The sequence below is a fragment of the Salarias fasciatus genome, chromosome 19, assembly GCF_902148845.1.
Source record: "Salarias fasciatus chromosome 19, fSalaFa1.1, whole genome shotgun sequence".
Lineage (NCBI taxonomy): Eukaryota > Metazoa > Chordata > Actinopteri > Blenniiformes > Blenniidae > Salarias > Salarias fasciatus.
Window position 1 is genome coordinate 22,349,086 of NC_043763.1, and position 15,694 is coordinate 22,364,779.

The 15,694-nt window shown below is 45.7% G+C and overlaps 1 protein-coding gene across 1 annotated transcript; it reads right to left on the reverse strand.

Moving 5' to 3' along the window:
- Positions 1–1,916: 1,916 nt before the first annotated feature.
- Positions 1,917–14,988, reverse strand: strn3 (striatin, calmodulin binding protein 3). Its single transcript, XM_030117162.1, is given in 17 exon segments — positions 1,917–4,275; positions 4,416–4,502; positions 4,599–4,706; positions 5,949–6,089; positions 6,205–6,372; positions 6,467–6,588; positions 6,803–6,850; positions 6,973–7,151; positions 7,234–7,290; positions 7,292–7,374; positions 8,636–8,771; positions 8,924–9,062; positions 9,327–9,488; positions 9,800–9,878; positions 10,009–10,082; positions 10,171–10,274; positions 14,516–14,988. Coding segments are annotated over 17 exon segments (2,124 nt in total). The 5' UTR covers positions 14,783–14,988; the 3' UTR covers positions 1,917–4,105.
- Between the last annotated feature and the right edge of the window lie 706 nt (positions 14,989–15,694).

A 15,694-nucleotide genomic window follows, 5' to 3' on the forward strand; every position in this document is an offset into this window, starting at 1 on the left:
TCTGCGGCAACAGCTGCTGACTTTACTCCCACCTGTCCGCTACAGCGCCCTCTGGCGGCCGAACCACAAAACAGCCCCTGCATTCAACCTCAACGCGTACACACACACACACACACACACACACACACACACACACACACACACACACACACACACACACACACACACACACACACACACACACACACACACACACGCTCAGTCTTGTATTTCTATCCTTGTGGGGACCATCCATTGACTCCCATTCATGTCTAGCCCCTAACCCTGACCCTTACCCTAACCCTAACCCACACCACAACAAAGCCTAACCCTAAAGAAATGTTTTTGCACTTTTACTTTTTTCAGTAACAAGAACATGGTCAAGAAAACACTGTTTCTCCTACTTAGGACCGGAAAAAGGTCCCCACAAGGCACGTCGTTCCACGTTTTGCTATCCTTGTGGGGACATTTGGCCCCAACAAGGATAGAAATACGAGAACGCTCAGTCTCGTATTTCTATCCTCGTGGGGACCGTCCATTGACTCCCATTCATGTCTAGCCCCTAACCCTTACCCTAACCCTAACCCACACCACAACAAAGCCTAACCCTAAAGAAATGTTTTTGCACTTTTACTTTTTTCAGTAACAACAACATGGTCAAAAAAACACTGTTTCTCCTACTTAGGACCGGAAAAAGGTCCCCACAAGGCACGTCGTTCCACGTTTTGCTATCCTTGTGGGGACATTTGGCCCCGACAAGGATAGAAATACGAGAACACACACACACACACAGCCTCAAAAACAAAGACAAAACATTACAAACATAGACATATACTGTACATATCTCCCCAGAAATTCATATAAAATCAGAAATATTATCATGTTGTAGCATGACACATGCTACAATGACACTTTTATGTAAAGCGACGTATAACACAAGCAAGAATTTAGACATGCAGCATATTTCCAGCGGTGATCCAAAAGCATGCAGTGGTGATTTCCTCAAATCGGACAGTTTATTGAAACAAAAGCCAACAACAGTGGAGGGTACCACAACAAAATGTCGCCGTCTCAGTCATGTTGTCCTTGTGCATCAATTCCATCCTGAGAATGACATCTCCTGCTATTCAAAAGTGCTCCTATTGTCTGCTGAGGCGTGACGGGTGGCCATCAGGTCATTCAGGTTCTGGGTACAGGGTTAGGAGTCTGTACATGCCTATGTTGTTCATACATGTAAATATGATTTTTACTCACGCATGCAATGCAGACCTTTTGAAAATCCACATTTTACATAGAGACTATCTCAACGTGAGATTTTAGCTGAAGTCGAACATGCATTTTTCCATGTCGTGAAGCAAAATCCCAATTTCCACATGTGAATCTCAAATTTAGTGGCATGGGGGATCTTTGCCATTGAAATATTTTCATTGTGAACATGCAAGAATATTGAAATATGATCTGAAAAATCCTGAAACAGATGTTCATGGGTTTTCTTGTTCAATATTTGATCTTCGAAATAACATTGTTCTTTTAAAGTTTCCACCAGCAGCATTTCAGAAGAGGAGAACTTTGTTTTTATTGTTAGTTTTTGGAGCTGAACTCTGCCCTGTGGCCGTTGGGTGTGAAATCATGGTGAACTACTTCACTGAAATAGCCAACTCACTCCAGTGCAGCTCGGTTCCATCCGACTCTGTTAAATCGGAATGCAGTGCATGCAAACATGATTATTGCACTTCAGTCGTTCTCTGTGATGTGTAGAAATTGCCCATGCTGGTATCATTGACCAACACTTTTCCATGAGGAAAAAAAAAAAAACAAAAAAAAAACAAAGAACAAAAACACAGGTATGAACAGAAGTGAGAAAGGAATCAGACTCCATCCTGAAGCAAGAGACACCGAGTGATCTGATTGGTGGAGGAAGAAGAGCGACACGTCAGTTTCTGTACATTTACACCATTTAATAGTTATAGACATTTTATATACATTTCCACAGCTGTATTCTGCTAATGTGGTACAGTCTTTAAAATCTGCTGCTCAGAAGTTTGGAAATCAAAGAAAAAAAAAAAAAAAAAACTTACAAAACTCATCAAAACTGGCAAACTGATCAGAACTTTTTTTTTCCTTTTTTTGGAAGACTAGAAAAAATACTTTTCTTGTATTAATCATGCAGTACACAAACAGAAGAGTCGTCGTTACACAGGAAACAGAGTGCCGGCCGTCAGCTTACAAATCCCTTCACGGTAAAAATAACATTTCAACTATTAAAACCTGTGTCAGCCAATCAGAGAGCAGCTTTCAAAAACCTGCTCAGAGGACGCCTCTGACTGGACGTTTGTCCCGGAGCTGCGACGAGAATAAAAACCAGGGACGAGGTTAAAAAAAAAAAACCCACCGTGTGCGGAGACGAAGAGGAAGAGGACGAGGAGGCCACAACCTGTGCTGCGTTCAGGGACCTCCCACCTGTCTGTGATTGGCTGATTTGAGCAGAATTAATGGTTTAATGAAGTCCATCAAAACTCGGTGTTGCGTGTTAATAAAAGGCTGCGGATTCTACTGGAACTTCACCACACCATTGTTATAAAACTGAGTAATTCTCACAGGATGGGTGACTACATCGGCCGTGTTTGTGCTCCAGTGTCTGCGTCGGGCTAGCAAAGTGAGTCAAACAGTGCGGTCATACAGTGGGGATCGAACCGGGGTCCCACACACTCCAGGGGCAGGCCGAACCGACAACAGGACGACACAGAGAAACTCTTCAGTCACGTTAGCTCCGTGGAGCTCTTCAAAACTTCCCACTTTCCCAGCTGGAGAGCATCCACTGGCACTTCCCACCTTCTCTGTTAGCAGATAATATTTATGGGACTCTGACTTGACACAATTCAAAAGTTTCATTTCTGACATTATCAGAATATTTGACCTCATTTTTAAAAACTTTCTCATACAAATGAGCATGTTTCATGTTTTTGTTTTGAATATCTGAAAGAGAATTTTTATTACTTCTATCAGGAATACTGACCTGATTGTGACTTTTTAAATAAAAAAAACAAACTGTTTTAACGCTGCTTTAAACTCCAGAATATTACATCTGGAAATAAATAAATACCAGCCCTCTTCCTCCTGCTGCTGCTGCTGCTCCTGCTCCTCCCGGACGTTTCTAGATATATATATATATATATATATGTATATATAAACAAACGGGATTATAAAAACTAGAATTATTTGTCACTAACGTGTAACCACGGTAACGTCGCTTTAACACGGGGGGCTGAGGGCGAGCAGCACCGACCAATCCTGTGCTCGGATTCAAGACGGATCTTTGTTTGGACATGAGACTTTCTCCAGCCGCTCTCACCACGCTTGACAACAGGGGTGTCAAACATCCGGCCTGCGGGCCAAAAAGGGGCCACCAGGACGACACTGCGAAGCGGAACCAAGAAGAAACGGGCTGTGATTCTTCCAACAGAAGCAGCTGCTCTGTGTGAGTGAGTGTGTGTGTGTGTGTGTGTGTGTGTGTGTGCGCGCTGGGGATCGCCGTGACACCGAGCGAGCTGCTCGCCGCTGGAGAGGCAGTGTGAGCCGTAGACTGGCCTGGATGCTTCCCGGACGTCTCGCTGCTTCTGTCACACAGTTTCCTTTCAGGTTTTCATTTACAAGATTCTGTAAAATGATTTTTAAATGAAATGTAAACTTTCTCAGAAGATATCTGTACCTCTCTGTTCTGAAAGAAACATTTTACTGTGGGCTCCTACGATTTGGCGTGTGCCGAGGCTCCTGACCTTTGACGCCAGCAGTCTCATGAAAGTCTTTTGGGGGGGATCACTTAGTGTTATATGTGGGAGGGGGCGTGTAGTGTGGTCAGAGCTGGGATTTTTTTTTTTTCTGAGGGGGGGGCAGACGACAACATGGCAGGGCTGCGTGTCGACCTGCAGGCTGACCGTCTCTCGTCAGTCGGTCACATGACTCCGTACGCTGTGTGTGTGTGTTCAGATCTTCCAGTCTCTGCAGCTGAATTCTGTGTTCGGACCTGAATCCTGTTTGTTTGTGTGCAGCCGTCCCCTTGGCCTCTTTCTGAGTCTCTGTGTGACTGTTTGACCTTCCTCCTCCTCATCCTCATCCTCCTGCTCGTTTACACGTAGACCCTGGCGAGCGCGTCGGCCCCGGCAGAGGCGATGTAGGCCTTGGAGGGGTGGAAGGCGACGTCGTAGATGGCCTCCTCACTCTTTTTCCTGTGAGCTGTGATCTCCTGAACGCAGGTTTTACTGTCGAGGTTCCACAGACGGAGGGAGCAGTCATGACCTGAGGAGGAGGAGAAGGGGGAGGATGAGGAGGAGGAGGAGGAGGAGGAGGAGGTGGAGGAGGATGATGAGGAGGAGTCAGGAACGAAATAAACCTCCACAAAGCTCAAAATAATAACTTGACAGTGATGTAGGACTTACTCCCAGACATTAGGTAGATGCCGTTGGGATCCACAGCCAGACTGGTCACTGCGTCCAGGTGAGCCACCATGGCGTGGATGACTTTACCTGCAGGTGGGGGGGCACACACAGGAGGCGGCGTGAGGACAGTCCGGGGGGCCGAGCGTGCGTTTTACAAACCGTCAGTGAAGTGGACGCGCTCACCTGACTTGTTATCGTAGAATTTGATGTGCCGGTCCTCGTGAGCGCTAATGGTGACCGGCAGCGTGGGATGACTCACCACCTTATTGATATGATTAGAGCCTGGCAGTGCTGAGGAGGAGGAAGAAAGAAAGAGAAGGGGTGTGTCAAAGAAAAAAGCGGAGTGCACGCGAATATCTTGTAACTTTTTTTTTTTTTAACTCTTTTTATCCATTAATAAAACTTAATTCAAGTATTCTTTTAAAATGTTATGACGATTCTTCTAAATGTATATTTATCCAACATTGAAAATTTCTAAAACTCTGGGATATTTTGGTTTTTACTTTTTGGGAAACTGGGTAATTTACAGTCAGGATACATTTCACAAAATATTTTAGATTTGTTTGGAAAAAAAAAAAAATAGAAGTGGATATTAGCATTTATTAAATTATGCAGCTATAGATATTTTATGTTGACAAAATTCAGACACATCCTGCTGAGAAGTATCCGGTCTGGAGGAATTCATGCCGACAATTTTGGTTTGATCTGAGCGTCGAGGAAGAACAACGAAAAAATAAAAAAGGAATATTTGTTTGTACGTTCTACTATAGCCTGTATGGCTTCAGATTATGTTTTCTGCACCAAACGTTATCCTCATAATAGTGTGACAATGTTTGTCCTAAACGGGCTGTAAAGTTTTTTGAGCTTTTGTGAAAGTTTTGCAGATATATTATTAAATCATTTTGTATCCCTCCCCCCAAATTGTTTAGTCATCAATTATTTTCTCATCTTTATCTTCATGAGTTTCAATAATAATTAACTGTATTTTTTGGACTTATATATTGATCATATTTTATATAGTTTGCTTATATTTGCACAGTTTTTTTTTTTTTAATTATTATTATTCTGGGCCATTTCAGCAGAGATGATGCATCCAGATATTAACACACTCGATCAGACCTGGTTCTGTTTTCACTCAAAATTATCATGAGAAACTGCTTAGAAACCATTACAAGTATTTTGGAATGGTGTACTATTATAACTATTACTATTACTGTTATAACTTATAACTACATGTCTGCTGTTGTAAGAAACCAAACTGTGTAAAATTGTGCTGTGAATTCAGTAAATTCTGATATTTAGGGTCTGTAGAGAAGAGGATCTTCATCCAATATGTCTGACGCGTCAGTTCATTCAATAATGTTTGTCAATTATCGATATGCTAAACACAACAATCTATCCTAATTCATATATTTCACATTATTACAGATGAATAGAAATATATTTTATATATTTTTATTTTTCGGTTGAACAGGCATTTATTTATGTATTTTCATAAGATGATTCGTGTATAAACTTATGCGAAGGTCTTACTGCTGTCTCCTTGTCCCTTCAGCACCAGTGCATTCTGGGAGGTCTCCAGGTCGTACACCACCACGTCGCCGCCGTTGAAGGACGCCACCATGTGGGCGGGGTCGCAGCCGTTGAAGTCCACGGCGGTGGGGATGCCGTGCTCTGTAAAGAGACGAGGCGCTTGTGAAGCTTCAGCGGCGGTTACCATGGCGCCGTGTGTGTGTGTGTGTGTGTGTGTGTGTGTGTGTGTGTGTGTGTGCGCGCGCGTGTTCCTCACCTTTGTTGGCATTGAAAGTGGCGATGCAGGGGTTCTTCTCCGTCGGGTTCCACAGCTTCACGGTGCCGTCGGCCGAACACGACAGGAGGCGGTTCTTGATGCCGCTGTAGGCCAATCCCCACACGGCGTCTGTGTGACCCGTCCACGACCCGGCCAGAACGCTGGGATCTGATTGGACGACAGGAGGCAGAGGGTTCAATGGACGGTCTTTTTTCCCCATCCGGGTCCCACTGGAGGCCGAGTTTGTGCCGGCCGAGCGTACCGTAAGTGTCGTAGGGGTCGACGTTGGAGCTGGGGATGTTCCACCACTGGATCGTGGAGTCGATGCCGCCGCTGAAACACTGTTCACCGCTCGATGTCATCGCCAGCGACAACACGGGACCACTGACACACAGAACGGACGCAATCAGAGGAGCAGGGACAAACGTAACGACCCCGATCATCACCCGCCGCTACGCCACACCCCAGTTCTCCGTCCATTGACGGAGAACTGAAGCGTGACGGAGGTCTGATGGAGAGTGTGAGTGTGATGGGAGTGTGTTGGCACAGAGACGGAGGTGTGATGCGAGAAGACCGTTGCGGAGTGGTGGATACGCACTCGTGGGCTCTGAACGTGTAGATGGGTTCAACATCGAAGGAGGCACTTCTGAAAACAGAAAAAAAAGCAGGACGGTTGTTGGTTCACTCTCTTTCTTTGTCACCTGGAAAAGCTACAACGTTTGAGGCTTCGCTGCAGATTTACAGCCAGACTGTGGAACTGGGGCCTACTTTTTGGCGGGGACGGTCTTGGTGAGGTTCCACAGTTTGAGCGTGTGGTCCTCGGACACGGTGACCAGGCAGGGCTCCACGGGGTGGAAGGCGAGCGCTCGCACGCCGTCGAAGTGGCTGCGCAGCGTGTACTTGGGGTTCCACGTCTTCCTGAATGAAGACTCCTTATTGGACGGCAGCTGAGGGCGACAAACCGGCGCAGAGTCAACGAAACCTTATCGATCGGACGCCTCCTTCCGCCAGCCGCTGCGCTTGACTTACGTCGTAGCCGTAGTCGGCCTCGTCGTTGGCGACAGTGAGGTCGGCGAGGTCGCCCAAAACCCAGCACGCTCTCCAGCACGTCATCCGAGCCGCCGAGCAGGAAGGATTTCCCCCCGCCGCTCGGGAACGGGAGCGGCTCCGCTGCAGAGAGAAGAGAGACAGACCAACTGTTATCGTTCCATTAAAGGCGTTCATGTCTTGTTCACAAACAGATCATCACTGAATATAGAAATAAATTACATATAAACCTTCTTGAAATACTAAAATTGAGAACTCTTGACACTCTGGAGAGAAACACGGGTCTTTCTGTCCGTCTACTGAGCATGTGCAGAAAGGACTGTTAACTCCGGCTGTGGTGTGCATGATCAGCAACAGCAATTCAGAAAAGTAGAATTTCCTCCCGTTTCCATGGAGACATAGTGTTTTTAAAAAGACGCATTTTTACAGGCTCCAAGAAAAACGGATTTGTTGTAGTGTGTGCACAACAGTATGCGTTCATGTGTCAGCTTTAAAACAGTGAACCGGTGACGGAACACTCGGCTGCCCTTTACTCCTCCGCTCAGGGAGCCAGGCTGAAGGCAATCTGCTGAAGGAATACTCCGAAGATTTTGGACCCACGCCCTATCCCGATCATTTACAAGTGAGATAAGCTCATAAATACCTTTTTTGTGTTCGTTCGTCCAGTGGCTGGATCCCAGCTGTTAGCATCGTAGTTAGCTTAGTTCAACTGCGGGAGGTGAGGAGGAGACAGAGCCGGACTGACGAAAGTGGACAAAATACTCCTTCCAGTGGTCCAGGGGACGGCGTATTAGCACATGAAGTAAATCCAAACGGTGATAAAACATTTTAAAAGACGGAGCACAGCAGTAGAAGCCATAGACTCTGTGCACCGGTATAGCCTTCCGCGGAGCACTATGCTTGTGCAGATCTTTGTGTATCAAAACATTATTTTAACGGATTGAAAAGAAAACACGTCTTTTAAAATGTTTTGTCCACTTTCGTCAGTCTGGCTCTGTCTCCTCTTCACCTCCCGCAGTTGAGCTAAGCTAACTACGATGCTAACAGCTGGGATCCAGCCACTGGACGAACGAACACAAAAAAGGTATTTATGAGCTTATCTCATTTTGTAAATGATCGGGATAGGGCATGGGTCCAAAATCTTTGGAGTATTCTTTTAAACATGTTTTAGAAAAACTTCTAAAACAGTAAAAACGGAAGTTATCAACATAGTATTCTTGAAAGCAATCTGAAACGATCACATTTGGACAAATTTTTATGAACAAAAATGTTCATAATTAGGCTAAATAAAAATTCAGAAACAAATAAGTGTGAGGAATACAATATCATCACACACAAACACACACACATCACATCACACACAAACCATGATAAAAAGTCTGACCCCACTCCGTCCCGTCTCCGGAGCTCCGCGCCTCTCCGGCTCCCTCGCCGTCCTCCGCCGTCACCAGGAAGTCGAACTCCTTCAGAGCCTCCTCCGTGTCGGCGTCGTCCTCCGAGGCTAAACCTTCGTTCCCCACCTGAAGGCAGAGAGCACCAGGGACCACGAGCTGAAACAGCCGTCTCACGTTTCAAATGGAAGAAAAATATGTGAACGGTGCTGCAGGGGAGTCCAGTTTTAGAAAAATGACTCTTGAAACTAAGATAAAAATCTGAAAAATGTGTGTGTGACCTTGGTTTTGTGTTTCTTGGCTCTGTGGTGTTTATCGGTGCTGATGTCGTCCATCAGATCTCCCTCCTCATCCTCATCCTCGTCACTGTCTTCCGTGTTCTCCAGGAAGTTAAACGTGTCCAAGACGTCACCTGGACTTCTGAACACACACACACACACACACACACACACACACACACACACACACACACACACACACACACACACACACACACACACACACACACACACACACACACACACACACACACACACACACACACACACACACACACACACACACACACACACACACACACACACACACACACACACACACACACACACACAGACAGACAGACAGACAGATATTGAGGGTGCCTTCACTGCAGGACAGTGAGCGGACTCTGCTCCCTCTGCGCACCTCTTGGCGTCTTTGCGGCGCTCCGTGCCGTTGATCAGGTGCTGCAGGTTCTTGTTCTCCACGGATCCGTTCTGTTCGGAACCCGACAGGCCGAGCAGAGAGCGCACCCTCTGAGTGCGCACGTCCAGGATGGTGTCCGTGTATCCCACCTCCTGCAGGTACCTGAATGCAGCGCCACACGAAACACAGGCTGACATCGCCACAGGGTCGGTGGTGCGTCCGTGATGCTGACCCTATTGAGGCTGTAGTTCGTGCTGTGACAGTGCAGTCTTTTCAGTTGTTGATGTAGTTTCGTTTTTAAAGTTTCTGCTGCTGTCTGTATGTCTCTGCAGATGTAGTTTCAGAGGCGATGCAGTGACGCTGTAGTTTGTGCGGTGACACGGGTGTTGTAAGCTGCAGTTTCTTTAAACAACTGGTGTAGCTTTTGCAGTGACGGTGTGATTGTTTTCGCAGCGACGCTGTTGTGCTCTTACTGTCTGAGGAGTTGCCGTCCTTGTTTCCAGGTGAGTTGACTGTTGGCAGGAACAGCAGAGACCTCGGAGTCTTTGGTGTCTGCAAAACACACAGGTACGAACTGCTAAAACTGACAAAACTGACGCAAAATCCAGTTCAGCAAATAAAGTTTTGTCACCAACAAAAAAAAAAAGAAAAAAAGAAAAAAAAGGTCATTTTAAACACTGACCTGATTCAAAGCTTGGCATCTTCATCTCTCCTTGGTTTAACTCTGTTCCATATTTTAATTTGTGGTATTTTGCTCTGAAGACCAAGAAAAGGAAAAAAAAAGAGTTAATTTTTAATATTTCGGTTCTTTTATCTTACTGTGAATAAGCTGTTCCGTCCTCACCTCTCTTGCTTCAACGCATACTCTAACATCTTTATTCTTCGGACCAGGTCGTTCTTTAGGTTCTCCTGACCTTTCCTCTCCCCCTGCAGGAAGGCGATCCTCGCCTGTGCAAACACACAAACACAAACACACCATCACTCTGTGGTTAGAATAAAACACATACAAAAACATGCAGCTTTGAACTGCAGATGCACATTAAAAAAAAAAAAAAAAACGACAGAGTAGTTATTTAGAAGAAGAAATCATACACATAAAGATGTGATCACATCAGATATAAACTTTTCACTTTCACCCCAACCTGCTTGATACTAAAAGTTTATGATATATGCGCGCACGCACACACACACACACACACACACAGTACTCGCAGTCCTCATAAGCACAGACACTTTATAGAGTCTTCATATGTATGCACAGATGTATTATATAACAAACCACAGAGCTTCCTCTCCTCTGATTAGCTGCCAGTGACTGACAGCCACAGCTTCACTCTCTCCTCCTTTGAACTTTTATACACTTCACATTTGTTGACATGAGTAATAAGTGTAATTTAATTGTTTGACTAAACTAAAAATAACTCTGTGTGTGTGTGTGTGTGTGTGTGTGTGTGTGTGTGTGTGTGTGTGTGTGTGTGTGTGTGTATTTTTCTGATCTAATTTGTGACGGCCACGTTGCGTCGCTGCACTTGAACATTCTGCACGTCTGAGGACGCGGCATCGCCTGAGGGATGAAATATTAACTCACTGTATTTTGCTGCGAGAGCCCGAAAGGTCCCGGGGTGAGTTTACTCATGGTCACTGATTGACTTTCTCAGAACACGCCAATGAACTTTAAATGTGAAGTTAAACTGCGTTTTAAGATCACAGTCTCTGAGAAGAACGACGGACAGGCGGTGAAGACAATCTGTCATGTGATCTCACTTTGAGCCTCTGCATCATCTGCACTCCATGCTAACGTCAATGCTAAAGCTTCCTCCATCAACAAACATGGAAACTGCCGATGTCAGATGATCGGGATATTTTCATCTCACTTTCATTCACTGTGTCCACAGATTAGATTTATTTATAGACAACATTTATTCTCTCAATTTGTAACTTTAACAAGTAAAATATCAGAAAACAGATTAAAAAATGACGATGATACTTGAAATGATAAAACACATTTTCCATCATTAGAGATTAAAAACTTGTTCTGCTTACATGTCCTGCATAAAATACAGGTAATTTAATGTGTGGCGATCCACATGAACACATTCTTGGACCACTTACACAGCAGTCAGCCTGAAACTGACTTTATTATTGGCTTATGATGACAAACTCATTATCTTGTAATTATTTACCAACAGCTGCTTCGGCACACCTGTCCCCAAAAAAAAAAAAAAGTCTTCTGGCTGAGGTTTACAATGTAAATAAACTTAATCATGCATAACGCTTTGGACCAATGTCAGAAACAAACAGGATTTATAAAAAAAATAACATACATGAACAGTCATGTAGTGTAGAGACTCAAAGGTAACTCAGGCAGGAGTAGAGGTGAGAAAAGGAAGGAGGTGGAGAGGCCTGACTGGAGTCATGGTGGTGACTCGACAGTTTGGAGGGCTGTGCTCAGAAAGAAGATTGTTGGAGCACACATTTAGACCAGCTGCTCAAAATCATTCACACAGTTTTGGTGGATCTGCTGCTGCGACAAAATGCTGAAACCCATCGGCTTAAGGGTCAGCCGGTGTAGCCGTATGCACAAGCTGAAGCACATTCTATGAAAGCAGCAGAGCAACAAGGAGACAACGCAAAGCAGCAGCAGGAGGGATTTTATCTACTGCCCAGGCCTCTGAGTGGACCACGCCACTGAGATCTCAGACTACCAGGAGCATCACTGCGCTGTGGGAGGAGGCCAATCGAAACAGCTGATCATCAACGGCCATGCTGAAGGCTAGAAGGCGACACGCATGCTCACTGAAGTAGGACCCAGAGAGTTTCTGGGTCATTCACTGCACACAATCCTCAACATGCTGAGCATCACTGGAGCAGCAAGAAGCAGAGCCATTGAGAACGTCAGGAAAGAAGCAGAGAAAGCCTCGAGATGGCTCCAGATCCAAAGACAGCACCACAAATGAACACAAGCTATGGTCTGATTAACTCTCAATAACCCCAGAGTACATCGCTGGTGACGTGTTCAAGAGTCTCAGAAAGTGAATTTCAATTAATTTAACATACGGAACCACTACAGTTTCCTACATCACTGAGTCAGGCTGAAACTAAAAGCCATTTTCCTTCATTTCTATTTGAAAAGTTAAGAAAATGGTTACAAAGAGAGGGTTTAAAATGTGTCGTTTTAAAGAAAGAATCGGAAATAAATCATGACCCTGCCTGCTACTGACATCTGTCATATTTTATGATCTCGCAGGGTTTTTACAGACAGTGAGTGAGCTGAATTAAAAATCTGAGCTCACCGAGAAGCTCCAGCTAATCTGGGAAAAACAGCACAGCCCCTCCCGCCGCTGCACCTGGTGAGCATGAATCAAGCGCTCCTCGGGGAGCGAGACTGAGGTCAGAGGAGTGATGGAGAGCCGAGTGTGAGGTCACTGGTCCACTTTTACAAAGTTGACACACACACACACACACACACACACACACACACACACACACACACACACACACAAGATACTCTCACAAAGACAAGGTGTTTTGTTCTGAAATTTTTTGAACCTCAAACAACTCAATTTACAGAGACAAGACAGTGTGATGACTGAGGGACTGTTGTGTGTGTGTGTGTGTGTGTGTGTGTGTGTGTGTGTGTGTGTGTGTGTGTTACTGTATCTGTGTGTGAGAGAGCGAGACAGTGTGTGCCTTTTGCTGTGTATGTGTGTTGTGGTTATTTCTGGCTGCTCCACTTTTGGCCTCCAGCTGTGACGAAGCTGTCAGAGTACACCCAGAAGTCCTGATTACAGCCTGCAAGATCATGATACACACACACACACACACACACACACACACACACACACCTGTATTTTCATAAAAAACATCTCGACTTCAGTGCACTACTTTGGAAAACGATGTCACTCTTGAGATATGGCATCATCTGTCACAGCTGATTGTATTACCTTCATTAGGCTTTAAAAGACAATAGTAAAAATCTGCTGTCACGATGAAGTGTGTTCATCTGAAAGGTTGCACTCACTTTCTGCTCCACACATTCATTTGTACGGTTTGCATCTCTTTATGATTTTGTCCAACAATAAAAAAGGAAGAATGTATGCTGGGAATAAAAATCACGTGTTAACAGACGCACTTGTTGAACTTATTGGCTCAGCTTTTAGATTTCATGCACATTTATTTGTTTGACAGTTTCTCTGATCACGTGGCTATCATTTCATGTGATGACATGGAGATGTTTCTAACGGAGCTTTCTCTTGAGATTTCCTGAAGCTGATCTTTATCATTTTGAACGATGGGGCACACACATTACTGAACACTGCAAGTAACGCAACAGCTTCAGTGTTCAGGACGGTATTGGGAACATGACAGTGAATAGTTTAGCGGGTGTACATTTACCTATTTCACTGTGTGGTGAGTTTCAGATTATGAAGAAGAAATACTCATAACATGATGGACCAAGCTGTTTTACATTGCAAATCATCCGCATGGATCATAATGGAGCCCGTATGTAACAGATCAGTCCTCCCTTTGTTTCATATGCATCCCCTATCAGGGACACCTGGAATAAACAAATATGAAGACACAAACTGACTCTCACACACACTTCCAGGCCCAGCTGGTCACTTCACAGCAACATTAGCATCACGGCTAATAGATAGCGTGACAAACCAAAATGGCAGAGACGGGGATTAACTAATCCCCCATCATTCCGCTGGATTCACTTCAGCATTTTTCGCCAGCTTCTGACCTCCGGCCCCGCTGTACAGACACGGGGAGACCCGGAGCGGCCCGGCGGCTGCTTACATACTCGGTTCTCAGTTACAACAGCTAACGGTTAGCTCCATCGAGCTAACGGGGACCCAGCGAACACCTACTATGATGCCGCCACGCCCCGCCCCACACTGTCGCTGATTTGTTTACCTTCGTATCAATGCAATACATACAACCAATCAAAACATAGCATGCCAAAATCTGATCAATCAGAGGGCAGGTGGGCGGGACGTGGCGTCACCGTAGTGGGATTTGTAAAATGTACTTTCTGAAGCTTCCAGGTTGGTTAGTAACAGACATGATAACTAGCTCTGAATGTTTAAGCGAACATGTTAGTGAGTACCAGAGCCGCTGTGCTGGGAGACCCATCACATCCATGCAGCGGCCCCGTTAGCCCGTGCTAAGCTAATGGTGCTAACCTGGAGCTCGGCCCTCTCCACCTCCCAGTGCGCCCGCTCCATCTCGAAGCGGGCCCACTCGTGCTGGATGTAGTGCAGAATGCCGGGGATGGTGTACTGCTGCTGCGGCCGGGACAGCTCGTCAGGCTGCTGCGGCACCATGGCCCCGGCGGCTCCTCCTCCGAGCGGCGGGTTAGCGGTGCTGTTGCTCCCCGGCTGCTGCTGCTGCGGCGGCGGCTGTCTTGGAACTCCTCCTCCCCCTCCTCCTCCTCCGGGGTGCTCGTCCATGTTATTTTAGAATTTTCAGGAATATATCGGAGAATTGGGTGCAGAGTGGAGCGCGGCGGCGGCCCGCAGGCGGACTGACGCCGCTCCGCTCCGCCGCGGGGACCGAGGAGCTGCGGTGAGAGCGGCTGATGGCGGACGCGCTGTTTGTGTGGACGTCTAACCGGCCGCCATTACTGCTGTCTGTGTGAGGGGAGCAGGCCGCGCTGCATGACGGGACAATCCGTACGTCCGCAGCAGCCTCCGTGGAGCATTCAGGACAGGCTCGGAAATACAACTACTACTGTCATGTGACACCCCCCCCCCCCCCCCCCCCCCCCCCCCCCCCGTGGTTCCCGATTTTATGTTAGCAACTTACTTTCAGCATGAACAAAAAAATGCGTAAAAAAAACAAATATTACCGCTTATGTGAGGTTTTATTACAATTTATTCCAGACATGTCAAAAATATGTCGAAATATACATATAACACAAAAAATTTACTGATTTAAATTTATCTATGTATTTAACACCTATTGACACACATGCACGCGCACATATGTACAAATCCTTCAATCTATAACGCTTAATCATGTACAGGGTCACTTGGCACTGAAGCTAATCCCAGCCAACTTTGGGTGAGGACAGAGTTCACCTGAACAGGTCACCAGACCATCTCAGCACAAACTTAAGAGAGACAACCACACTCACAGTAACATCAATGGGCAATTTGAGGTTACCAGTTATCCTAACATGCATGTTTTGAGTTGTAGGAGGAAACCAAAGAACCCAGGGCAGACCAAGCACACACAGGGAGAACAAAAAAACACCACACAGAGAGTTAATCATTGCATCTTTAACAACAAAACAAATTTTGTATCACTTTCATCATGTCCTCTGAGTCTGGTTGTCCAGAAAGACTCCACTCTCAGTCTGG